The sequence below is a fragment of the Hibiscus syriacus genome, unplaced genomic scaffold (genome assembly GCF_006381635.1).
Source record: "Hibiscus syriacus cultivar Baekdansim isolate YM2019G1 unplaced genomic scaffold, ASM638163v2 tig00111191_pilon, whole genome shotgun sequence".
In the NCBI taxonomy this organism is placed as follows: Eukaryota; Viridiplantae; Streptophyta; class Magnoliopsida; order Malvales; family Malvaceae; genus Hibiscus; species Hibiscus syriacus.
The window spans coordinates 2,613,711-2,641,067 of NW_024063010.1; the positions used below are offsets into that span (position 1 = coordinate 2,613,711).

The 27,357-nt window shown below is 32.9% G+C and overlaps 1 protein-coding gene across 1 annotated transcript; it reads left to right on the forward strand.

Annotated features, from left to right (window-relative positions):
* The first annotated feature begins 4,383 nt into the window (after positions 1–4,383).
* Positions 4,384–26,886, forward strand: LOC120155432 (phosphoenolpyruvate carboxylase). Its single transcript, XM_039166986.1, has 11 exons — positions 4,384–4,390; positions 22,567–22,766; positions 23,042–23,433; positions 23,542–23,626; positions 23,737–23,959; positions 24,068–24,171; positions 24,261–24,348; positions 24,475–24,629; positions 24,911–25,909; positions 26,010–26,396; positions 26,490–26,886. The coding sequence occupies exons 2-11, from the start codon at positions 22,587–22,589 to the stop codon at positions 26,784–26,786; spliced, it is 2,910 nt and encodes a 969-aa protein (XP_039022917.1). The 5' UTR covers positions 4,384–4,390; positions 22,567–22,586; the 3' UTR covers positions 26,787–26,886.
* Positions 26,887–27,357: the final 471 nt, after the last annotated feature.

The window sequence follows — 27,357 nt, forward strand, 5'->3', positions numbered from 1 at the left end:
GAAAGAAAATAGAATATTTTTCTCCATAATTATTTCCCCAAATAACCAATAAAATATAAAGAAGTCAAAATTGATGGCATAAAAGAACATTGTTCCCATCTGGATTTAATAAATTAATATATCTATTGTATTTTTTTATTAAGCTAAGGTAATTACAAAACAATATAATATTCTAAATTGAATGTTCTTAATCATTTGACAATGAATGTTCAACCACTATATTGTAGTCACTGATATTCAAACCTATGAACTTTAGAAATATAAATGATTCTTTAAACCAATAAGATAAGTTGATTCAAGCTATTGTATTTACTTTTTATATATACAAGTGAAGATAATCGGTCAAGTAGCCAATAAAACAATACTTTTTTCTTACCCTCTGATTTCAAGACTTCGTATTAACTAATCTGAACCGATCATACACGTGACTTATAGAATTAGGTGTTTTTCGGATTGTCCTCCCGTTCCAATGAATTAAAAATAAAATAATACTCTTTTCACTATAATGATAATAATATTTAAGCAAGTCAACTATAGACATCCATGAAAAAGGGTATTGGATCTGGTGCTTTTCGGATTGTTCAAATACTATTTAAAATTATATTTATCGACTAATTTAATAATAAAATTAAATTCAGCAGTTGAAAATAAAACATAAAATATTAAAATATAGAATATATAAATATAAAAGTTTTTATTATTATTCTTTGTTGTCCTCTCAATTCACAAAGTTTTATTTTGATTAATTCGAACCGACGTAGGTCGTACATCTAATTTTAGTTGATGAATCTTCTAACAAAAATTTTCTATATATATAATAACTCAAACTTAAAACTTACTATTTAAAAGATATAAAATTACTTATCAATTGAATTAACCGTTACTAATTTAAAAGTTTTTGAAAATACAGTCTACACGAGGATATTTTATGTCGTAGCCATCATGGACCGACACCATGAGTGGTGGTGGTCATTTTCAAAATTTCCTCAATTTATTTTTCTCAATCGGTCAAATATCATTGGTGAAAATAGGAATCCCAAAGGAATATCCACTTAATATTCCATTTTTGACTCCCACTGCATTTCCTTTTGAGAGATGGAACAAAAAGGTACATTAATTCTGATAAGTTGTCAAAGGTGGAATTAATAAGCAACCGACCCTATCGTCATTACAGTTTATTAGTGGTAGATATGATTACATTTTTCAAAATTTATTTTTTTAATATTTTTATTAATAATTTAATTTATAATTTCCAAAATTATATGATATTGTATTTTTAAAAATATAGGGTAGAGTAAACAAATGGTTTCTTGACCTTATCGTATTGTCTTATTAAGTCCATTGACTATTAAAATTATAAAATGATATTTCGATTATAGAATATTGATTTGTTAAGTATCTCGACTATTAAAAGTTACAAAATGATCACCTGACTACTTATTATATTTCAAATCCGTCCCTTTTCGTTAAAAAATTAGCAGTTGTCTAGGCTTAATGTTAATACGATGACTGAGATATGATAACCGTATAAGATTCTGGGATCAAATTTTATCGTATCACAATTAGCATATTATCGTTCGGCTTAAATTACCGTCAAATTTTTAACGGAAAATGATGAGTTTTGAACATGATAAATAGTCGGGTAACCATTTTGTAACCTTTAATAGTCTAAGAACTCAATGAAGTAATACTTTATAATCGAATGATCATTTTGTAACTTTTAATAATCGAGAGAATCGATAAAGTAATACCTTATAGTCGGAGAACCATTTGTGTACTTTTCCAAAAAATTTAATATAATTTATTAAAACTTTATTTTATTTTTTGGAATCCAACCCTAAATATTTCCCTACATAATTTTATAAATCGAATAAATTAAACATTAGGGGTTTTTTTCCTCTTAATTTGTGTCATCAATGAGAAGATGCGTACAGCATGGCGCCACTAGTTAATAGTTTATAGTACATGAGTAAGAGCTGACTTGCCCATATTTTATTATTATTTTTATCACACTTTATATAACGTCGTAATTATTATTTTATAACAAATCAATAAATTTAATAATTATTTTAAAAATTTTAAAATTTTAATTATTAAAATAATTATTAAAATATAATTTAATTTATTCCAATATATATATATATATACATATTTATAATTCAACTTCCTCTAATATATTTTACTCAATTAAATGCACGAATCAAGTGAAAGCAAATTGGTTTTCCCTTTACCAAACCACATGGTACACCTTCTCATTTAGGGATGGCAAACGGGTATAATTTTGTGGATTCCACACCGTACCCGCTCCAATTGGGGCGGGGATGGGTATAACTTTAGCGGGTAGTGGGCGGGTGTGGATTTAGAAAGTGATACCCGTCACGGGTAGTGGGCGGGTAATGAGTTTGAGACATTACCCACCCCGCATCCGCCCTGCATCCGCCCGCCCACTTTCTATTATATATGTAGGTAGTAGTGAATTTAAATTGGAGCGCTCTCAATTGGAGGAAATAGAGAATGATGATTGTAATACTGGAGTATCAGATGTTACAAGTATTGATTGAAATTTTAGAATGTTGTGCCAAAGAACAAAAACATTATGTGTTTTTCATTTATGTTTATAAACTTTAATTATGTCTTTTATTATGGTGTTTTATGTACTTTAAGATCTATATTAAAATTTAACTCAGATAATCCTTGGATTATTTTATTATGTTTCTTAATGGATATGTTTCTTAATGGAAATGTTTTTTTTATGTTTGTTGCTTATATATAACTTAAGTTTGCTTTCATGCGGGTCTAGACGGGTACGTCGCTAGTGGGTAGTGGGTGTGGGGATGGATTTGAGAATGTACCCGCGTGGGCGGGTGTGGATTTGAAAATTTGTACCCATCATGGGTGGTGGGCGGGGTGGTGAATTGAAAAATATTAGGTGGGTATGGGGATGAGGGAGGGGGTATCCGCACCCGACCCGCCCGTTTGCCATCCTATTCTCATTCATGTCTAAATTTTGGCATTCCAATCTCATGCATATGAGGATTTGTCATGCCTTTCTTACACGTTTGTCAATATAAGGTGAAATCAAGGTCTAATATTGAAATTCAAATGTAACATGTAATAAAAATAATGTTCAGAACTATTGATCACACACATTCTGTCGACTACAGAAGTAATTGTTCGAATCTAAAACTTCTAGAGAATAATATTTTATTTTACCACTCACGTAATGAGTTATATTTTATTGAAATTTTTAAATAAATCATTAATATAAAATAATTATAAAGTAAAAGATTTTTGAGCTAATTGAATCACATGTCCTCAAACAATGATATGCATTCTAAATTGGTTATTAAACTTTTAAGCATTCCATTTCCATCCTTAAACTATGAATCTTACTATAAATTAGTCCCGGAACATTCAAATTTAATCCCCGAAATATGACCCCACTCTAAATCAGGCCTCAAACTTTTGAATATTTCAATTTCATCCCAAAAGATCAGTATATACTAATCATATCCCTTGCTAATAATGCTAGGCCCAACTATATAACTGTTGAAAAAAGTTAAGTTATACTATGATTGAAATTGATTACATATTTGGATAAATTTGGGATGAAATTAGAAGATTCAAAAGTTTGGGGACCAATTTAGAAGGAGGATCATAGTTTAGGAGTTAAACTAAAATGTTCAAAATTTGAAGGAGTGATTTAAAATAAGAATCATGATCTAGAGATGAAAGTAATATGTCCAAAAGCTTAATGAATAATTGAAAATAAAAATCATAATTGAAGGACATATAATGTAATTAATTAAAGATTCAATTATATAAGAAAAGATGACGGTGACAGTGATGTAAAAAAATACATTAGTTAATTTCTTCAAAAGCATGATTTGTCATGCTTGATGCCCGTGGGTGCTGACAATCAACCAATTAACATGGTTTAACCACCGAAAGCAACATGAACATACTCATGTGAAGACGTACTCTTAGTGGATAATTCATAAATTCCTATATAAATTTTAATTGAATTTTAATTATGTCCTGACCCTAAATCGAGAGAGTCACTCCTGACCTAAATTTTAATGTACCAAAAAAATTATAATATCTACTAATTAATTCATTCATTAAAGTTTACGAATTATTGAGTGATCTCAACGATTAAAAAAATATATTCATCTTTAAAATCTTAGTTTGAGCAATTAAGTGTATAGGAAATTTATTATTAATGATTAGAAAAATAATGAACATATAATACTTTATAATCTTCATAATATTTTAATAAAGGGTAAATTACATGCTTACTCACAGAATTTTACTCTCTCTTCCCTATTTCACTCGTCGTACTTTTATTTTTTTCAATTTACTCACTGAACTTTATATATTGAATTTTTTTGTCACTCTTCCGTTAATTTCCTAACGGTGTATAAGATGTATAAAGTCAGAGCTTATGAGTTTAAAACGAAGTGATAGTATTGCGCATGAACAAGATTATGTTTATGATAAGGGTTTGCAGTTAAGATGGAAAGAGTTAGCATTGGCTAACTAGAGTATGTGAAAAAAAAATGTACTGGAATTATAAGATTTTAAAATATTGTCAGGATATGATAACCAAATTCGCAATGGATCTGGATACAGTTGCATATTTGGATCATAGTAATGTGGTATAGTAAAGGAAAAGGAAGTAAGAATTTGTATATTTAAGTAAAGCTGAGGATTGATAAGAAGAGTTTGAGAATGTGTATATCGATGATCAGATTATAAGACACAGGAAGTCAGAATGTTGAGTTTGAGCAAAAGAAATTTCAGGATGTATGAGAATAGAGGTGAAATTGATAAGTTGAGTAAGCAAATTTTAAGATAATTTCGATTTGAAAGGATGTATGTGTTTGGTTGATTAGGGTTTGTACCCTAGATTGAACATATGTTATTGACTAGCTGTCAGAGTAAAGGTGATAGAGTTATAAGACTGAAGGAAAATATAAAGTTGAGTTAATTGATTATGATGTGAATTTGAATATGGTTGTATATTCTGAGCAGATAGCTATGATGTAGAAATAGAGATAAGTATTTGCATGGAACCTTCAGGAAGGAAAATACAAGTATAAGAAATGATAAAGAATGAAGTTATGTATAAGAAATGGATTATTAGAGTAATGAGGATGCAATGAAGATTGGTACATAAAGATGAGTATAAGTGATAAGACAAGAGTATGTGAATATGAAAGGAAATATATGATTTATGTATAAGGAAGAAAGAATAAAGAAATGAAAAGGATTGATTTAAAGGATCAGATACGATAAATATGGAAGTACAGATAACAATTTTGATATAGAAATAAGACAAGTGTGCAAGGTGATGTGAAAAAGATTCTTTAAAGTGTAGGTTGAATCGTATTTAAGAAGATTCAAGGTCATATTCTTGGTTAAATGATGATGGAAAATGAATTTGGTTATTATAAAGTATTTAAAGATGAATTTATGATGTTAAGTGATGAAAATTGATGTTACCGTCTATGTGATTAGTAACATTATATGAAATTTCAGAAATAGTCAAAGGAAAATGCATAAAGGAAGGAGAGAGAAGACATAAATGGATTAAAGTTACTAGTTACTGTTTATATGATAAGTATCAGTACATGAATGTATAAAGGAAAAAGGCAACTGAAGAAATAAAGGAATGAGAGATTAAGTGAAAGAGGTAGTATGAGAACATTAGAAGATATGTTCTTATTGATATGTTCAGTGAAAATTCGAGGACGAATTTTCTTAAAAAGGAGGGGAGATTTGTAACATCCTCAATACCGGGTTAGTGACCAAATTGTAAAGTTTCAGAATTTGGTGACTAAAGTAGAAGAATGAAATAATTCAATGATTATTTGAATATATATTGAAGGTTATTGGGTAATTATTAAAGGAAATTAAGGGTATTATGGTCTTTTCCTTTAAAAGATATTCTTCCCCCTTTTATAAGAGTGAAAAACGTGGGAAGAGAGCTATCTGGAAGTAGGGTTGCACATAATTCGGATTTCAATCCGATCCGGATCGGTTTTTATCCGATCCGGTTTTTTCCCATAGAAAAAAAACCGGTTTATAAAATAACCGGTTCGGTTTCTAACCGGTTTGGAGGGCCGGATATCCTAACCGGTGTAACCGGTTTCGGTTTTAAAAAAACCGGTTTTTTTAAAAAACCGGTTATAAAAAAACCGATTTTAATATTCCAAATTGCTCATAGGGAACCGATTCCCCCCCAAGGGGGTACCGATTCCTCACTGAATGGTTTGGCTCTGAGATTTCCAGAATGCTCGGAGGGAACCGATTCCCCCATAGGGGTACCGATTCCCCCCTATTCAACGGTCGAAATATTTGAATTTTACACTTAGGGAACCGATTCCCTATGAGAGGGTACCGATTCCCCCACGCTCTAAGCATTTTTATTAAATGTTTTCACACTTAAACGGCTATATTATCTTCATTAATTATCACTAACGTTCAGAAGTGATTCAAGGTGTATTTAAGCAAGCTTAGAAGTCATTGATCAAAGACAAGAAACATCAATCAACTAGAATCAAGAGAGAATCAAAGAGAAAGCATCAAACCTCAAGTTCGATAAATTCAAATACTTAATTGAAATACTTAATTAACTCAACATAATTGAAATACTTAAATACTTCCAAGTTTGATAAATTCAAATACTTAAAAACTTCCAAGTTCGATAAATTCAAATACTTAAAAACTTCAAGTTCGATAATTGAAACAAAGTTTACGATAATTGAAATAAAGTTATAAAATAAACTACATTGCCATCTCTTCTTCATCATCTTCGCCTTCTTCGTTGGAGGGGATATTCCAAGTTCGACTTCTTCAATGTGTAAGTTTGCTTCCAAATCGGCATCAATTGCATCTTCTAGGGTGGTGATATGTTGCTTACGAGCCGCTCCATCCAAATAATCCTTTAAACAAATGCATACTTCCACCGACTCGGGACTTAGTCTTGATCTCCGTTGTGATATAACCCTGCCACTAACAGAAAAGCGGATTCCGAAGCTACCGTAGAAGCTTGGACGGTTAGTAAATCACGGGCCATGGCGGCTAGAATCGGAAATTGTGCTTCCTTTTCTTTCCACCAAGCCAAAATATCCAAACTTTCAAACTCTTCAAATGTCATTTTTGATAGAAAATCGCATGACATGTAATTTCCCAACTCGCTACTTGGGTGGTAGTACGTGATCGTTTGGATTGGGAATTTACAAGATTGTTAAAAAGATTCAAATTTATGTTACTTGGACGTCTACTAGATGATTCCGCATTCATTCTCATTTGATCGTGTATTACACTACTTGATCCGTATTTAGTTAAATAAATTGCAAACATGTCTCGAAAACATTTGTTAAAATAATTTATTTGGTTTTGGACAAAGTTGGGTTCATCATCGGTTAGATTAAAAGCAAACGCAATTTGTTCAATTAGTGTTTCAACCCCACCAACATTTAACGTTGGGTTTAAAGCGGCGACACAAGTAAAAATGGGGGGAATCTCCTTAAAATATTTTAAAAGTTTTTCCTTCATTGCAAAGCCAATTTCTTGAAAAACTTCGGTTTCAAATTCAAAGTCATTTAGTCGGGTAGCCAACAAAAATATTTGATTAAGAACCAACGGGCTAGTAGGGTAATAAACACCGGATAAAAAAGTTGTTGCATTTTTAAAAACCTCAAGCAAATCGGTTATTTTGGCTATAGTTTCCCAACTCGAATCCGGATAAATGTCTGGGACATGACCCCTCTCGAAAAGCCGATCGTGAAATGTTTGCAATGTTTCCCTTTGCCTTAAGGCAGTATGCATCATCATCCAAGTTGAGTTCCAACGAGTTGGACAATCCAAATTAGGACCCAAAGCTTTTTTATTAACAGACTTACAAAATCGTTTATAATCATTTAGTCTTTGTTGTTGTTACAAAGAATCGATTTTATCATTGTTTTAAATTCTAATCTAATTGGCTCAATAACCTCCAAACCGGCTTGCACGGATAAATTAATTATGTGTGCAACGCAACGGGTATGAAAAAACGCACCGTCTAAAATCGGTGAAAGTAATATTTTCAATCTTGGAACCGCGTTTGTATTATTCGATGCATTATCAAAGGATATAGAAAAAACTTTATTTTCTAATTTATAAAGACAAATTACCAGTTTTAAAAGTGTAAATAAATTAGCACCGGTATGCGGCTCACCGAATAATTCAAACGCGATTGTTCTTTTCATCATTTGCCAATTATCTTGATCTAACCAATGTGACGTAACGGCTAAAAAAGAATTTCCGGTATTATGAGGGGAACTCCAAACGTCACATGTAAGCGACACACCATAACGGTGTTCTTGGAATCCTAAAATCATTTTTTCCCTCGCCGTACGCCACATTTTTATAGCATCTCTTCTAAGGGTAGTACGACTTACTTGAGTATAACGTGGTTGCATTAGTTGTTGAATTGTTGTCGTGAAATCTTCATCATCAAAGTGGTCGAACGGCAATGCTTTTGTAATCACGAACTTTGTAAACGCTTCTCGTAATTTTTCGTTGTCGTAAACAAAAACACCACCTTGCGGTGTAAGATTCGATTGACTAGGATCCGATATTGAGCGAAGTGCCTTGCATGATTTTGTCAAATGGTTCTTCAACGTTGTGTTTCCTTCCGATGCAAGAAACTTTAGACAAAGTTTACAACGCGCCCTCCTCGAGCCATTTGACATCTCACATAAATCGTAGTGATCCTAAATATCTTTGTTTCGAGTGTGTTCGATCACTCTCACGACTTCAAGGTTTCCCCCGACGGAAGATTCAGCAGTGTTACTCATGATGAATAAAAAATTACAAAACTAAGATTTGAGAGATGTTTAAGTGTTGTGTAATAAGATTTGAGAAAGTTGTAATCAACCAAATACATCCCCAACCTATTTATACATGTTTAGGATGGTAAAATAGTAATTTTTTAAAGAAAAAAACGGTCAAAAACGGTCACAAACGGCTATATTAACGGCTAGTTTTTTAAACCCAGACCGGTTTTTTTTTCGGATAAAAACCGGTTTTTTAACCAGTTTTTTTCAAACCGGTTTTTTATCCGGTTAAAAAACCGGTCTGGGTTTTTTTCTCCAAACCGGTTAAAATAACCGGTTTAAAAAAATCCGATCCGGTTAAAAAAAACCGGTTTTTCCCAAATCCGGTTTCGGATATTTTTTTCGCAAAATCGGATATTCGGATTTTTTGTGCACCCCTATCTGGAAGCTTTCTTCTTCTTGCTTTCTCTTCTTCACGTGGGGCTAGCTACAAAAGGTAAGTTTAATTTCAGTTGGTTAATTCTTAAGTTTTAAGCTTAGTTTTGATTCTTTGGGTATTAAATAAGCTTAAGGAAAGCTTATATGGGATTTAAACAATAAGATAAATGAATTATGAAGGAATTTGCAATATGAGTTTTAAGATGAAATTTTGATATGGTATGGTTGTTGAAGTTTTATGGATGAATTTGACTTGTCATCAATCCAATTAAGAAGTATGAAGTGTTAGAATTGGAATTAGAACACGTTGAAAATTTGGTATGATTTTTGAATCTCATATGGAAGATAGGATTTTTAGGTTTAAGATGAAATAAATGAATATAGATTGGTTTAAGTATGTATACTAGAGTTAAGAATGAAAAGGGGATGATATATGAAGTGTTTGAGTGGAAATGAAGTAATTTTCGGGTTGAAAATATGATTTCTGGGCAAGGGGAATCGGTACCCATTCAAGGGGAACCGATACCCCTTCAAACGAACAACATTTCCAGAATGTCATTAGGGAATCGATACCCCCATAGTAGGGAACCGATTCCCCCTAAAGGAAATTGTGAATATGGGTTTAATAAGTTCGTTTAAGTTGCTAGTATCCAATTACAAGGTGTAGGTATCTAATGATTGCCTCAAAATGTACATTTATGTAGATTCTACGCATAAAGCAATTCCGGAACGTTTGGCAAGTAAGATCGATCAAGGGAAAGATAAGAGATTGGAATTGACTAGTGAGGCCAGGTGAGTGCATATTAAATAGTATACGATGTGCGATGGGAATAAGACTTGCGATGAGTCTATTTCCTAAAGTGTTACACATGAATTCATGATTAAAGGCATGAGTGGAATATGCATGTATGTATGCTTGATTATATGGATTGATCTGTTCTTTTATGTGTTAGGTGATAAAGTATAAGTAATTACATAAGAAAGGTTATGAATTATATGAGATATAAACTATGTGATCATAGTAAAATATAATTATATTATTATATGATAAGTGAAATAAGCTGGATAATATTGATCTATAGGATGAAGTGAGAATAGTACACTAACTAGGAGATTTGAACATAAATGACAATATGAACATATAAGAGAAGCTAGATGGGAAAGATTCATATGTTTAAATAAAACTATAACACATGGGTTGTATGATAGAAATTTATGAAGTTATATGAGAAGATTATAGGAGTTATATGAAATTGATTTAAGTAAACAGATTAGATTATATATATAAAGAAATAATAGAAGTGAGATGTGTTTATAAGTGGCCATAGATGAATATGAATATGAATTATAAGAGTGCTATATGATTTATATTAGCATAAATCTTGAGGATATATATATATAGATAGATATGAAATGAAATGAGTTATAGGAATACATAATTATGTGATGAAATGGTGGATTACCCGAACATGTGAATATATATATATATATATATATATATATATATATATATATATCTAAGAGAAGGCATAAGAGTAAGATATAAGTAATGTGACTATAAGTATATATGCTCTAAGTGATATGACTTATAGTTATTTCTATTATAATGTTACATGATATGTTATGTATGTTAAATGAATTATGTGAAGGTATAAGAAATGATATGAAATATATATGTGAAAACAAGTATATGTTATGAGATAAGTCCTATGACTATAAGTTACGTGAAAGTGTTCTAGGTGTTTCTATATATTATATGAAGTATATGATCTTATGTGAACAAGATATGATAAGTATGTTTACATAAATAAATGTGATTGGGTGAGAAGTGATAGAATTATATGAAAACATGATATATGTGACATGTGAATTATATGGAAATGATCTACGTGTAAGTAAACTACGTGACTATGTGATAATATGAAAAGAAGCTATGTGATACGTGATATGTGAAAGTGAATTACATGTTTATGTGAATATTTGAAATGAAATAAATGATAATGCCCATGTTATGTGTCATGAGAGCTAGGGGTATAGTTGGCATGCCAAGAGTCGATGGTTTACCTATGTTCTACGGAACATATGGACAGTTTTACCTATGTCTTTCGAGACATATGGACAGTATACCTATGTTCTAAGGAACATATGGACAGTTTACCGAGGATCTTTATGACCTCTGGATAGTTACCGAGGATCTTTATGACCTCTGGATAGGTCTTTCGTGACATTTATATGAGCTGTGATGACAGTATAGTGGTGCACAACCTCAATAGACTCACATATCTACAGTTCTCACAGGTGTACATGGGCTAATCAAGAGATATAAACAAATATATGTTAGTGATATGATAAATGTATTACAAATGATATGATGTTGTGTGTGTATAGTGTTTGATTGAAAAGGTTAAGCATAAAAGTATGTGATTACATGATAAACTGCTATTGATGATTTATGTGTATGTATGAATTTATTGTTAATTAATCTGATATAATTTTACATGATATGAGGAAGTCATGTAATTTGGTATAGCATGATATAACAGAACATGCATATTTGATATATGTTATAAAGTGCATTATAAGTTTTTATGCCTCACTAAGTCTTCGACTTAGCGTGTGATTGTTTCACACGTAGGTTTCGAGAAGAGTAAAGAGGAATGCAGAGCAAGACAGGTCAGTTTTCCTTACCAAATGTCAGATCAGAAAATATAGGTACTGTTTATAGAGTGTAGTTGGCATGTAGTCTAAAGATATAAATTGTATGAACTCTGATATATTTTGTAAACGTTTTGAATAAGTTAAGTGTTATCAAAGTTTTTAAATTACTCACTATTTTATACGAATAAATGTTTGAAAAGTCAATGTGACACTTCGGACTCGTATCCGGGTCGGATACGGGTTGGGGGTATTACATTTAATGGTATCTGAGCTAAGGTTTAGCCGATTCTCGGCATAAACCGAAGTCCAAAGTGTCATAAAAGGTGTACATGCCAACATAGATTGAAAAAAAAAATTCTGATATGATAGTGTAAGGAATATGTTGTATTGCTAATAGAATAAGTATAGTTTAATACAGTAGAAATCCGATCGTGATAATTTTGAAGTAAGTGAAAGGTGATATTCCTGATTGTGATAGTTATTCACCTGCCCTGGCCAGGCAGGATGAAGAGCGGACACCTCATGAAATGCCTAGTAAGATCAAAGTTGATTTCAGAAAGCTGAAATCATATCTGAATAATGATAGAAAGTTTTCATCGTTTGGAATCGGAAAAACGATATAGAGTAGTTTTGTTATTATGTGGATAAGATAGAATATGGTGAACAGGTGTCATCATAAGAATGTTAAAAAGATCTAATGACGTGATGAGTACGTATAGAAGAACTCAAGGACAAGTGCATCAGTGACAAGTGTATAAGATGTATAAAGTCAGAGCTTATGAGTTTAAAACGAACTGATATTATTGCGCATGAACAAGATTATGTTTATGATAAGGGTTTGCAGTTAAGATGGAAAGAGTTAGCATTGGCTAACTAGAGTATGTGAAAAAAAATGTACTGGAATTATAAGATTTTAAGATATTGTCAGGATATGATAACCAAATCCGCAATGGATCTGGATACAGTTGCATATTTGGATCATAGTAATGTGGTATAGTAAAGGAAAAGGAAGTAAGAATTTGTATATTTAAGTAAAGCTGAGGATTGATAAGAAGAGTTTGAGAATGTGTATATCGATGATCAGATTATAAGACACAGGAAGTCAGAATGTTGAGTTTGAGCAAAAGAAATTTCAGGATGTATGAGAATAGAGGTGAAATTGATAAGTTGAGTAAGCAAATTTTAAGATAATTTCAATTTGAAAGGATGTATGTGTTTGGTTGATTAGGGTTTGTACCCTATATTGAACATATGTTATTGACTAGCTGTCAGAGTAAAGGTGATAGAGTTATAAGACTGAAGGAAAATATAAAGTTGAGTTAATTGATTATGATGTGAATTTGAATATGGTTGTATATTCTGAGCAGATAGCTATGATGTAGAAATAGAGATAAGTATTTACTTGGAACCTTCAGGAAGGAAAATACAAGTATAAGAAATGATAAAGAATGAAGTTATGTATAAGAAATGGATTATTAGAGTAATGAGGATGCAATGAAGATTGGTACATAAAGATGAGTATAAGTGATAAGACAAGAGTATGTGAATATGAAAGGAAATATATGATTTATGTATAAGGAAGAAAGAATAAAGAAATAAAAAGGATTGATTTAAAGGATCAGATACGATAAATATGGAAGTACAGATGACAATTTTGATATAGAAATAAGACAAGTGTGCAAGGTGATGTGAAAAAGGATTGATTTAAGTGATATGACTTATAGTTATTTCTATTATAATGTTACATGATATGTTATGTATGTTAAATGAATTATGTGAAGGTATAAGAAATGATATGAAATATATATGTGAAAACAAGTATATGTTATGAGATAAGTCCTATGACTATAAGTTACGTGAAAGTGTTCTAGGTGTTTCTATATATTATATGAAGTATATGATCTTATGTGAACAAGATATGATAAGTATGTTTACATAAATAAATGTGATTGGGTGAGAAGTGATAGAATTATATGAAAACATGATATATGTGACATGTGAATTATATGGAAATGATCTACGTGTAAGTAAACTACGTGACTATGTGATAATATGAAAAGAAGCTATGTGATACGTGATATGTGAAAGTGAATTACATGTTTATGTGAATATTTGAAATGAAATAAATGATAATGCCCATGTTATGTGTCATGAGAGCTAGGGGTATAGTTGGCATGCCAAGAGTCGATGGTTTACCTATGTTCTACGGAACATATGGACAGTTTTACCTATGTCTTTCGAGACATATGGACAGTATACCTATGTTCTAAGGAACATATGGACAGTTTACCGAGGATCTTTATGACCTCTGGATAGTTACCGAGGATCTTTATGACCTCTGGATAGGTCTTTCGTGACATTTATATGAGCTGTGATGACAGTATAGTGGTGCACAACCTCAATAGACTCACATATCTACAGTTCTCACAGGTGTACATGGGCTAATCAAGAGATATAAACAAATATATGTTAGTGATATGATAAATGTATTACAAATGATATGATGTTGTGTGTGTATAGTGTTTGATTGAAAAGGTTAAGCATAAAAGTATGTGATTACATGATAAACTGCTATTGATGATTTATGTGTATGTATGAATTTATTGTTAATTAATCTGATATAATTTTACATGATATGAGGAAGTCATGTAATTTGGTATAGCATGATATAACAGAACATGCATATATTGATATATGTTATAAAGTGCATTATAAGTTTTTATGCCTCACTAAGTCTTCGACTTAGCGTGTGATTGTTTCACACGTAGGTTTCGAGAAGAGTAAAGAGGAATACAGAGCAAGACAGGTCAGTTTTCCTTACCAAATGTCAGATCAGAAAATATAGGTACTGTTTATAGAGTGTAGTTGGCATGTAGTCTAAAGATATAAATTGTATGAACTCTGATATATTTTGTAAACGTTTTGAATAAGTTAAGTGTTATCAAAGTTTTTAAATTACTCACTATTTTATACGAATAAATGTTTGAAAAGTCAATGTGACACTTCGGACTCGTATCCGGGTCGGATACGGGTTGGGGGTATTACATTTAATGGTATCTGAGCTAAGGTTTAGCCGATTCTCGGCATAAACCGAAGTCCAAAGTGTCATAAAAGGTGTACATGCCAACATAGATTGAAAAAAAAAATTCTGATATGATAGTGTAAGGAATATGTTGTATTGCTAATAGAATAAGTATAGTTTAATACAGTAGAAATCCGATCGTGATAATTTTGAAGTAAGTGAAAGGTGATATTCCTGATTGTGATAGTTATTCACCTGCCCTGGCCAGGCAGGATGAAGAGCGGACACCTCATGAAATGCCTAGTAAGATCAAAAGTTGATTTCAGAAAGCTGAAATCATATCTGAATAATGATAGAAAGTTTTCATCGTTTGGAATCGGAAAAACGATATAGAGTAGTTTTGTTATTATGTGGATAAGATAGAATATGGTGAACAGGTGTCATCATAAGAATGTTAAAAAGATCTAATGACGTGATGAGTACGTATAGAAGAACTCAAGGACAAGTGCATCAGTGACAAGTGTATAAGATGTATAAAGTCAGAGCTTATGAGTTTAAAACGAACTGATATTATTGCGCATGAACAAGATTATGTTTATGATAAGGGTTTGCAGTTAAGATGGAAAGAGTTAGCATTGGCTAACTAGAGTATGTGAAAAAAAATGTACTGGAATTATAAGATTTTAAGATATTGTCAGGATATGATAACCAAATCCGCAATGGATCTGGATACAGTTGCATATTTGGATCATAATAATGTGGTATAGTAAAGGAAAAGGAAGTAAGAATTTGTATATTTAAGTAAAGCTGAGGATTGATAAGAAGAGTTTGAGAATGTGTATATCGATGATCAGATTATAAGACACAGGAAGTCAGAATGTTGAGTTTGAGCAAAAGAAATTTCAGGATGTATGAGAATAGAGGTGAAATTGATAAGTTGAGTAAGCAAATTTTAAGATAATTTCAATTTGAAAGGATGTATGTGTTTGGTTGATTAGGGTTTGTACCCTATATTGAACATATGTTATTGACTAGCTGTCAGAGTAAAGGTGATAGAGTTATAAGACTGAAGGAAAATATAAAGTTGAGTTAATTGATTATGATGTGAATTTGAATATGGTTGTATATTCTGAGCAGATAGCTATGATGTAGAAATAGAGATAAGTATTTGCATGGAACCTTCAGGAAGGAAAATACAAGTATAAGAAATGATAAAGAATGAAGTTATGTATAAGAAATGGATTATTAGAGTAATGAGGATGCAATGAAGATTGGTACATAAAGATGAGTATAAGTGATAAGACAAGAGTATGTGAATATGAAAGGAAATATATGATTTATGTATAAGGAAGAAAGAATAAAGAAATAAAAAGAATTGATTTAAAGGATCAGATACGATAAATATGGAAGTACAGATGACAATTTTGATATAGAAATAAGACAAGTGTGCAAGGTGATGTGAAAAAGATTCTTTAAAGTGTAGGTTGAATCGTATTTAAGAAGATTCAAGGTCATATTCTTGGTTAAATGATGATGGAAAATGAATTTGGTTATTATAAAGTATTTAAAGATGAATTTATGATGTTAAGTGATGAAAATTGATGTTACCGTCTATGTGATTATTGACATTATATGAAATTTCAGAAATAGTCAAAGGAAAATGCATAAAGGAAGGAGAGAGAAGACATAAATGGATTAAAGTTACTAGTTACTGTTTATATGATAAGTATCAGTACATGAATGTATAAAGGAAAAAGGCAACTGAAGAAATAAAGGAATGAGAGATTAAGTGAAAGAGGTAATATGAGAACATTAGAAGATATGTTCTTATTGATATGTTCAGTGAAAATTCGAGGACGAATTTTCTTAAAAAGAAGGGGAGATTTGTAACATCCTCAATACCGGGTTAGTGACCAAATTGTAAAGTTTTAGAATTTGGTGACTAAAGTAGAAGAATGAAATAATTCAATGATTATTTGAATATATATTGAAGGTTATTGGGTAATTATTAAAGGAAATTAAGGGTATTATGGTCTTTTCTTTTAAAAGATATTCTTCCCCCTTTTATAAGAGTGAAAAACGTGGGAAGAGAGCTATCTGGAAGCTTTCTTCTTCTTGCTTTCTCTTCTTCACGTGGGGCTAGCTACAAAAGGTAAGTTTAATTTCAGTTGGTTAATTCTTAAGTTTTAAGCTTAGTTTTGATTCTTTGGGTATTAAATAAGCTTAAGGAAAGCTTATATGGGATTTAAACAATAAGATAAATGAATTATGAAGGAATTTGCAATATGAGTTTTAAGATGAAATTTTGATATGGTATGGTTGTTGAAGTTTTATGGATGAATTTGACTTGTCATCAATCCAATTAAGAAGTATGAAGTGTTAGAATTGGAATTAGAACACGTTGAAAATTTGGTATGATTTTTGAATCTCATATGGAAGATAGGATTTTTAGGTTTAAGATGAAATAAATGAATATAGATTGGTTTAAGTATGTATACTAGAGTTAAGAATGAAAAGGGGATGATATATGAAGTGTTTGAGTGGAAATGAAGTAATTTTCGGGTTGAAAATATGATTTCTGGGCAAGGGGAATCGGTACCCATTCAAGGGGAACCGATACCCCTTCAAACGAACAACATTTCCAGAATGTCATTAGGGAATCGATACCCCCATAGTAGGGAACCGATTCCCCCTAAAGGAAATTGTGAATATGGGTTTAATAAGTTCGTTTAAGTTGCTAGTATCCAATTACAAGGTGTAGGTATCTAATGATTGCCTCAAAATGTACATTTATGTAGATTCTACGCATAAAGCAATTCCGGAACGTTTGGCAAGTAAGATCGATCAAGGGAAAGATAAGAGATTGGAATTGACTAGTGATGCCAGGTGAGTGCATATTCAATAGTATACGATGTGCGATGGGAATAAGACTTGCGATGAGTCTATTTCCTAAAGTGTTACACATGAATTCATGATTAAAGGCATGAGTGGAATATGCATGTATGTATGCTTGATTATATGGATTGATCTGTTCTTTTATGTGTTAGGTGATAAAGTATAAGTAATTACATAAGAAAGGTTATGAATTATATGAGATATAAACTATGTGATCATAGTAAAATATAATTATATTATTATATGATAAGTGAAATAAGCTGGATACTATTGATCTATAGGATGAAGTGAGAATAGTACACTAACTAGGAGATTTGAACATAAATGATAATATGAACATATAAGAGAAGCTAGATGGGAAAGATTCATATGTTTAAATAAAACTATAACACATGGGTTGTATGATAGAAATTTATGAAGTTATATGAGAAGATTATAGGAGTTATATGAAATTGATTTAAGTAAACAGATTAGATTATATATATAAAGAAATAATAGAAGTGAGATGTGTTTATAAGTGGCCATAGATGAATATGAATATGAATTATAAGAGTGCTATATGATTTATATTAGCATAAATCTTGAGGATATATATATATAGATAGATATGAAATGAAATGAGTTATAGGAATACATAATTATGTGATGAAATGGTGGATTACCCGAACATGTGAATATATATATATATATATATATATATCTAAGAGAAGGCATAAGAGTAAGATATAAGTAATGTGACTATAAGTATATATGCTCTAAGTGATATGACTTATAGTTATTTCTATTATAATGTTACATGATATGTTATGTATGTTAAATGAATTATGTGAAGGTATAAGAAATGATATGAAATATATATGTGAAAACAAGTATATGTTATGAGATAAGTCCTATGACTATAAGTTACGTGAAAGTGTTCTAGGTGTTTCTATATATTATATGAAGTATATGATCTTATGTGAACAAGATATGATAAGTATGTTTACATAAATAAATGTGATTGGGTGAGAAGTGATAGAATTATATGAAAACATGATATATGTGACATGTGAATTATATGGAAATGATCTACGTGTAAGTAAACTACGTGACTATGTGATAATATGAAAAGAAGCTATGTGATACGTGATATGTGAAAGTGAATTACATGTTTATGTGAATATTTGAAATGAAATAAATGATAATGCCTATGTTATGTGTCATGAGAGCTAGGGGTATAGTTGGCATGCCAAGAGTCGAGGGTTTACCTATATTCTACGGAACATATGGACAGTTTTACCTATGTCTTTCGAGACATATGGACAGTATACCTATGTTCTAAGGAACATATGGACAGTTTACCGAGGATCTTTATGACCTCTGGATAGTTACCGAGGATCTTTATGACCTCTGGATAGTTACCGAGGATCTTTATGACCTCTGGATAAGTCTTTCGGGACATTTATATGAGCTGTGATGACAGCATAGTGGTGCACAACCTCAATAGACTCACATATCTACAGTTCTCACATGTGTACATGGGCTAATCAAGAGATATAAACAAATATATGTTAGTGATATGATAAATGTATTACAAATGATATGATGTTGTGTGTGTATAGTGTTTGATTGAAAAGGTTAAGCATAAAAGTATGTGATTACATGATAAACTGCTAATGATGATTTATGTGTATGTATGAATTTATTGTTAATTAATCTGATATAATTTTACATGATATGAGGAAGTCATGTAATTTGGTATAGCATGATAGAACAGAACATGCATATATTGATATATGTTATAAAGTGCATTATAAGTTTTTATGCCTCACTAAGTCTTCGACTTAGCGTGTGATTGTTTCACACGTAGGTTTCGAGAAGAGTAAAGAGGAATGCAGAGCAAGACAGGTCAGTTTTCCTTACCAAATGTCAGATCAGAAAATATAGGTACTGTTTATAGAGTGTAGTTGGCATGTAGTCTAAAGATATAAATTGTATGAACTCTGATATATTTTGTAAATGTTTTGAATAAGTTAAGTGTTATCAAAGTTTTTAAATTACTCACTATTTTATACGAATAAATGTTTGAAAAGTCAATGTGACACTTCGGACTCGTATCCGGGTCGGATACGGGTTGGGGGTGTTACAAAAACAACAATGTAAGTTTAGTCTTGTTGATTTTATTTTTTGTACTCCGATTTAATCATTTAAATATTCAAGTCTTTGTGCACGAATCAAGTGACATCGATAATAAATGAATTATTGTTGTTCTTTGAGATTCCATATTCGAGCACCAAGAATGCTATAAATGTGAGCGTTTAATGTCAAGTAGTTGAGAATTATCTTTAAATAAATATTGCCTTATAATTACCCTAGATTAATTAAAAAAACTATTCAAGTCTTTGTAGACTATTCATAGTGTTGCAATATTATTTGAGTTAGGGCTGAAAAATTAAAATTCAAAAGGTAGAAAGACTAAAATGATCAAATTCACAACTCATGCATAGTACGAAGACTAATGATGTAATTAACCTTTTAGATATGTTTAAAAAATAAACAAGATAATTGCACAAGATGTCCCCAAATTGTGAATTATATGATTTTTTTTTACTTTTAAAATATTTTATATCAATGCTTAAAAGATAACCTTCATTCCAAATTGGTATCTATCCTTAAACTATCATTATCGTCCCATTTTGATCCTTTTGTTAGTGCATTGTTTGAAAAATTCAATCTATTTTTAAAGGTCTTAAAAATTGAACCCGAGACCTTGTGAAAAAATCCCAATGCCTTCAAAATATATATTAATTCTTTTAAAAGGTCATGGGTTCAATTCTCAATACCTTTAAAAACATTTTTTTTTTGAAGACCACTACGCCTTCTAAAACTAATAGAGTTAACGACACATTAATAGAAAGATCAAAATAGAATGATATTCATAGTATAAGGATTGATATAGAATGTTTCAAAGTTTGTAGACCAATTTATCCATTTTTTTGATCGTATAACCCATAAAAATGTACAGTTCCCTATATAAAACATTAAATTTATTATTATTTTTATTAATATGTAATAAATAAAAAAGTAATATTTATTTAATAATAACTTTCAACCACCCTATCACATTGAATGTTTATACCCTTATATTCTTGATGCTTAAATCTCAAATATAAAAAAATAACGATAAATCCTCTATCGTCGAGGTGACTTGATTCTCACCTATTACTTTTAATTAAGAACACTTAATTGGGTGTCCATTCATCTACTTGATTGAAGCATATCCACTAGATTATCCTTTGTTAAAGTGTATGCTAACTTGTAGGCATATTCTAGTTACAATTTAGAAGTTAAAAAAAATAGTCTTAAGTAAACCCAAATCCGTTGAAAATATAAGGATTAATGCATGGTTTGGTCCTTAAAGTACAACCTTTTTACCACTTTGATCTTTTATTTATTTCTTAACTAATCAAACCGATTATTATTATTATTTGTCTTATCAGTCCCTATCCTTACCAATGTCCTTGAACAAATTGGCATGCGGTGAATATCAGAATGTGTCATGTGGCGTTACAGAAAAAAAGATTGAATGGACTAACGAAATATATTTTTAAGGATCAATATGTACCAAAAAAATCTTTAAGAACAAAATGGGGAAAATGGTAAACTTTAGAGACCAATTCATATATTAACGCAAAAATAGAATACAGTGAGAAAAATGAAAGGCAAAAATGCATCAGAGGTCCTTAAAAAAACCAATGTGGCCTCATATTATTTTTTCTTTCAATATGATCCTCCAACTCAAAAAAACAAGCTCAATGTGGCCCTTTGACTAATGTTTTTCGTCATTGACCGTTACAGTAACGACGTAATAGTTCACGGTGCTGACGTGATAGTCCATGGTGTTGATGTGGTTGTCCACAGTGGTTGATAATGTAGTGGATAACATGTCATATGAGTTAAATTAGTAACTTAAACATGACAGATGAACTACCACGTCGGTATTGAGGATAACCACGTTAGCACCGTTAACTGTCATATCAACACTGTAACGGTCAAACGACGAAAAACATTGGTCAAAAGGTCATATTGGGTTTGTTTTCTAAGTTGGAGGGTCATATTGAGTGAAAAATAACATGAGGGCCACATTATTTTCTTTCAAAAGTACAGGGACCTATGATGTCTTTTTACCAAAATCAAACAAAAGTTTGCATTTGCTTTTACTATTGTAGTTCGTTTTCTATTCAACTTCAATGTCCGCACTGATTTCCACTATATTATTAAAAAAAAGCTGAAAATTTTGGTAACGTCAGGTAACTAAATTATTTTTCGTCTATAAATAATCATCTCCCTTTGTTCACTTTCTCATAACTCTCTACATTTTCTCTCTCTTTTTCACTCTTTTTTCTGATACAAAATCTGGGATTTAAGGTACTGCTTTATCCATATCGTTTGCTAAATTGTTCAAATCTGGGTCTTTCTAAAAATACCCAACCTTTTTACCCTTTTTTGTTAGTTTTCTTTGCTTTCATTGCTCCGCTTTTGCCGGGCAAAGAGCTAAATTTTCTCCTCAGATTATGGGTTATGTAGAAATCTATTATTCTTGTAGATTCTATTTTTCTGGGTCTTTCTGTTTTTTCTTTGGTTCATTTGGTCTTGGTCAGTTTTGTGGTTGGTTTTGCATCCAATCGTTGTGTTTTGATTTTTGTTTTTTTTACCCACAGGGAAAAGGGGGGAAACAAAAGACTTAAGTTCTATTTTCGGGTGTGGCAATGGCGACTTATAACAACGGTAACAAGATAGAGAAGATGGCTTCCATTGATGCGCAGCTACGTGCTTTGGTTCCTGCTAAAGTAAGTGAAGATGATAAATTGGTGGAGTATGACGCTTTACTTTTGGATCGGTTTCTCGATATTCTTCAAGATTTGCACGGCGAGGATCTTAGGGAAACGGTACGCCATTCTTCAGTTTTCGAGTTGCTTTTGATATTTGGTTTTTGATCGTTTGCTCCCATGGCTTTGTTTCAAGTTTTAATGGTGAGGGACTAAACATAATTTGATGTTGAAGACTAATGCTTAAAAGACATTATGCTACTTGTCAATTGAGTGTACATTGACTTGTGAGACTGAAGATGCTAAATAAATTGATACGATCTTGAAAATTTGTGTCGTGATTTACAGTGACAAAATTGTATTTTTCTCTCTTTTTTTATGGTTGATTTGTTTAGGTTCAAGAATGTTATGAACTTTCTGCTGAGTATGAAGGGAATAACAGCCCCGAGAAACTCGAGGAGCTGGGAAATGTTTTGACGAGTTTGGATCCGGGGGACTCCATTGTTATAGCCAAGGCTTTCTCCCACATGCTTAACTTGGCTAACCTGGCTGAGGAAGTTCAGATCGCTCACCGTCGAAGGATCAAGTTGAAGAAAGGTGATTTCGCCGACGAGAACTCTGCAACGACTGAATCGGACATCGAAGAAACTCTCAAGAGACTTGTGAATGATCTCAAGAAGTCTCCTGAGGAAGTTTTCGATGCACTTAAGAACCAGACTGTGGATCTGGTCTTCACTGCTCATCCTACTCAATCAGTTCGTCGATCTTTACTTCAGAAGCATGGAAGGTTTGTTCTAAGATTCTTGCAACTTTATGTACTTTTCATTACATCTAAATAAGCGCAATACTGAAAGCGATTTCAAATATAAAACCTGTGTTCTTTTATTGCATCCAGGATAAGGAATTGTTTAGCACAGTTGTATGCTAAAGATATCACTCCAGATGATAAGCAGGAGCTTGATGAAGCTCTACAGCGTGAGGTATACCCTGTGTCATGATATTTGTTTTATCTGTACATAAACTTGGTAATTGTCTCGCAAAGAAAAAAGAAATTTACTCATTGATTCGTTTTGATTCCTTTTCCATGTAGATTCAAGCTGCTTTTCGCACAGATGAGATCCGAAGGACCCCTCCAACTCCCCAAGATGAGATGAGGGCAGGAATGAGCTACTTCCATGAAACTGTATGGAAGGGTGTCCCAAAATTCTTGCGCCGAGTTGACACAGCTTTGAAGAACATTGGAATCAATGAGCGTGTTCCCTATAATGCGCCACTTATTCAGTTCTCTTCATGGATGGGTGGTGATCGTGATGGTACATTCCTACTTGAATAACTGAATATATAATGATTGTACCTTGTAGTGCTAAAGTTCTTTTTGTTAACTATTTAAAATGACAATATTTCCTTGATTCATAATGCAGGCAATCCAAGGGTAACTCCTGAGGTTACTAGGGATGTTTGCTTGTTGGCTAGAATGATGGCTGCCAATTTGTACTATTCCCAAATTGAGGATCTGATGTTTGAGGTATTTAGTTTGTATTTATCTAACACATTCTAAGAAGCTTTTTTTAAAGGAACTATTTGAGGCCAATCGTTTTTTATGTCTCTTTTCAGTTGTCCATGTGGAGATGCAGTGATGAGCTTCGTGTTCGTGCAGAAGAACTTCATAGATCCTCTAGGAGAGATGCTAAACATTACATAGGTATACTTCAGAAATTTCAAATGCCACGTGATGATCATGTGACTAGGAAATGATGGTTTCTACAACATTTTGTTCAGTTGATTTGTATCATTGGTTTGGTTCTCATCAATGCTGCTTACAATGCAGAGTTCTGGAAACAAGTTCCTCCAAATGAACCCTACCGTGTTATTCTTGGTGATGTTAGGGATAAGCTGTATCAGACACGTGAAAGGTCTCGCCAAATGTTATCTCATGGTATCTCTGACATTCCTGAGGAAGAAACTTTCACCAATATTGAGCAGGTCTCTCGTTTTATCTTATATCATGGTCTTATTATTAGTTTGGACTCCACCTACTTCTTATGAGTGATATACGGATTTACTATTAGATTACCTGCCCCTTGACTAATATGTAGCCTTGTTAGAAAATGGTCAACAGCCATAAAATCTGATTTTTTTCTGAACTTTTTTTGCTTTATGGACTGGGATAGTGATGTCTTAAAAACTGCTTTCATTTCACTTTCTCTGCCTTCATTGTGATGTCTGCCGTAATTAACTCTTTAACTCTTTTTTTTTTTTTGCAGTTTCTGGAACCTCTTGAGCTATGTTATAGATCACTTTGCTCTTGTGGTGACCAGCCAATTGCTGATGGTAGTCTTCTTGATTTCTTGAGGCAAGTGTCAACTTTTGGCCTCTCACTTGTCAGACTTGACATTCGTCAAGAGTCTGACCGTCACACAGATGTGTTGGATGCCATTACCCAACACTTGGAAATCGGTTCCTACCGTGAGTGGTCTGAAGAACAAAGGCAGGAATGGCTACTATCTGAACTAAGTGGAAAGCGTCCGTTGTTTGGTCCTGATCTTCCTAAAACAGAAGAAATTGCTGATGTTTTGGATACATTCAGTGTCCTGGCAGAGCTCCCGGCAGACAACTTTGGAGCATACATCATTTCAATGGCAACTGCCCCTTCTGATGTTCTTGCTGTTGAGCTCCTGCAGCGTGAATGCCATGTGAAGCAACCATTAAGAGTTGTTCCACTGTTTGAGAAGCTAGCAGATCTTGAGGCTGCACCTGCTGCTTTGGCTCGGCTCTTCTCAGTTGATTGGTACAGGAACCGGATCAATGGCAAGCAAGAAGTTATGATTGGGTATTCAGATTCGGGTAAAGACGCTGGGCGTCTCTCTGCTGCCTGGCAATTATACAAAGCTCAAGAGGATCTCATCAAGGTTGCTAAGCAATTTGGTGTGAAGCTAACGATGTTCCACGGTCGTGGAGGAACTGTTGGAAGAGGAGGTGGTCCCACCCATCTTGCTATATTATCTCAGCCTCCAGAGACTATCCACGGGTCACTTCGGGTTACAGTCCAAGGTGAAGTTATTGAGCAATCATTTGGAGAGGAACACTTGTGCTTTAGAACACTCCAGCGTTTTACTGCTGCCACACTTGAGCATGGTATGCACCCACCAATTTCACCAAAACCGGAATGGCGTGCACTGCTGGATGAAATGGCTGTTGTTGCTACGGAGGAATACCGTTCCATCGTCTTCAAAGAACCTCGATTTGTTGAATATTTCCGCCTTGTAAGTGGACTTGCATTCCCGTGTTTCTTAACACCATCTGTTCTAAGTTAATCAAAGCAGATTTGGATTGAACATTCTATACCTATTCTTTTGGCTGTAGGCTACACCAGAGCTGGAGTATGGTAGAATGAATATTGGTAGCCGACCATCAAAACGAAAGCCAAGTGGGGGTATCGAATCTCTCCGTGCAATCCCATGGATCTTTGCGTGGACACAAACAAGATTTCATCTCCCTGTTTGGCTCGGCTTTGGAGCGGCATTTAAGCATGTCATTCAGAAGGACATTAAGAATCTCCTTATGCTGCAGGAGATGTACAACGCATGGCCTTTCTTCAGGGTGACAATTGATTTGGTTGAAATGGTCTTCGCAAAAGGAGATCCTGGAATAGCAGCCTTATACGACAAGCTCCTTGTTTCTGAAGAACTCTGGTCCTTCGGAGAGCGGTTGAGAACAAACTATGAAGAAACTAAAAGCCTTCTTCTCCGGGTAAACTCCATGGGCCTTGAGCACATATACTGTGCCTCTAGTTAACAAAAACTCGAGGAACTTAACCCTTTTCTTTTCCTTTTTGGTTTTCAGATTGCTGGGCACAAGGATCTTCTTGAAGGGGACCCCTACCTGAAGCAAAGACTCCGGCTACGTGATTCATACATCACAACACTAAATGCCTGCCAGGCCTACACACTCAAACGAATCCGTGATCCGAACTACAGTGTCAAGTTGCGTCCACATATCTCCAAAGAGATTATGGAATCAAGCAAGCCTGCCGATGAACTTGTGAAACTGAACCCAACAAGCGAATATGCCCCTGGTTTGGAGGATACCCTCATCTTGACCATGAAGGGTATTGCTGCAGGCATGCAAAACACCGGTTAGACTGACTGGTTTTGCGACTGCATGCTTATAGTTTTAAGTCAAGAGGAGATGATTTGTTCATCGGAGACGTTTGTCATTTCGGCATAAACCTTCCTGAAGATATAGAAAGGAAGTGGATATTTGTAATGCTCTTTTACACTATGATCATGTTGCTGTTGTCAGGACAAGTTATGTATAGTGGCAAGTGTTTATTACTGCCACAAAATGGATTGGAGTTGAACTCCATTGAAACTGATTAATAATTTATGCTTTTAATACAAGTAATGCCCTTGAGGCTTCTTCTGGCTTTTGTTTACATGGATCTAATCAGCAGCTTATTTATGCATGCATCTTGTTTCTTTCACATTTCCTTTCTCGAATGGCTCTACACTGTTTATTACTACCTGTAACTCTAAGGCTTAGAAGCCGTGGCTTTGGACAAATCATTCAGTATCCAAAAAGTCTTGTTCTTTTCAATTTGCAACCTCGAGTCCTCGACAACCTCTGCTGTAATCTCCCCGGCATTTGCTCAGTTTCGCATCAACTTGTATATTTCGCCACAAGCTTCTTTTCTTGCATCAAAACTACTTGT

Bases quoted from the DNA above. Each gene is read 5' to 3' on its own strand.
- LOC120155432 (XM_039166986.1), top strand. From the start codon at position 22,587: ATGGCGACTTATAACAACGGTAACAAGATAGAGAAGATGGCTTCCATT. The intron at 23,627-23,736 runs GTATACCCTGTG...TTTTCCATGTAG, and splicing joins ATGAAGCTCTACAGCGTGAG to ATTCAAGCTGCTTTTCGCAC. The intron at 24,349-24,474 runs GTATACTTCAGA...CTTACAATGCAG, and splicing joins AGATGCTAAACATTACATAG to AGTTCTGGAAACAAGTTCCT.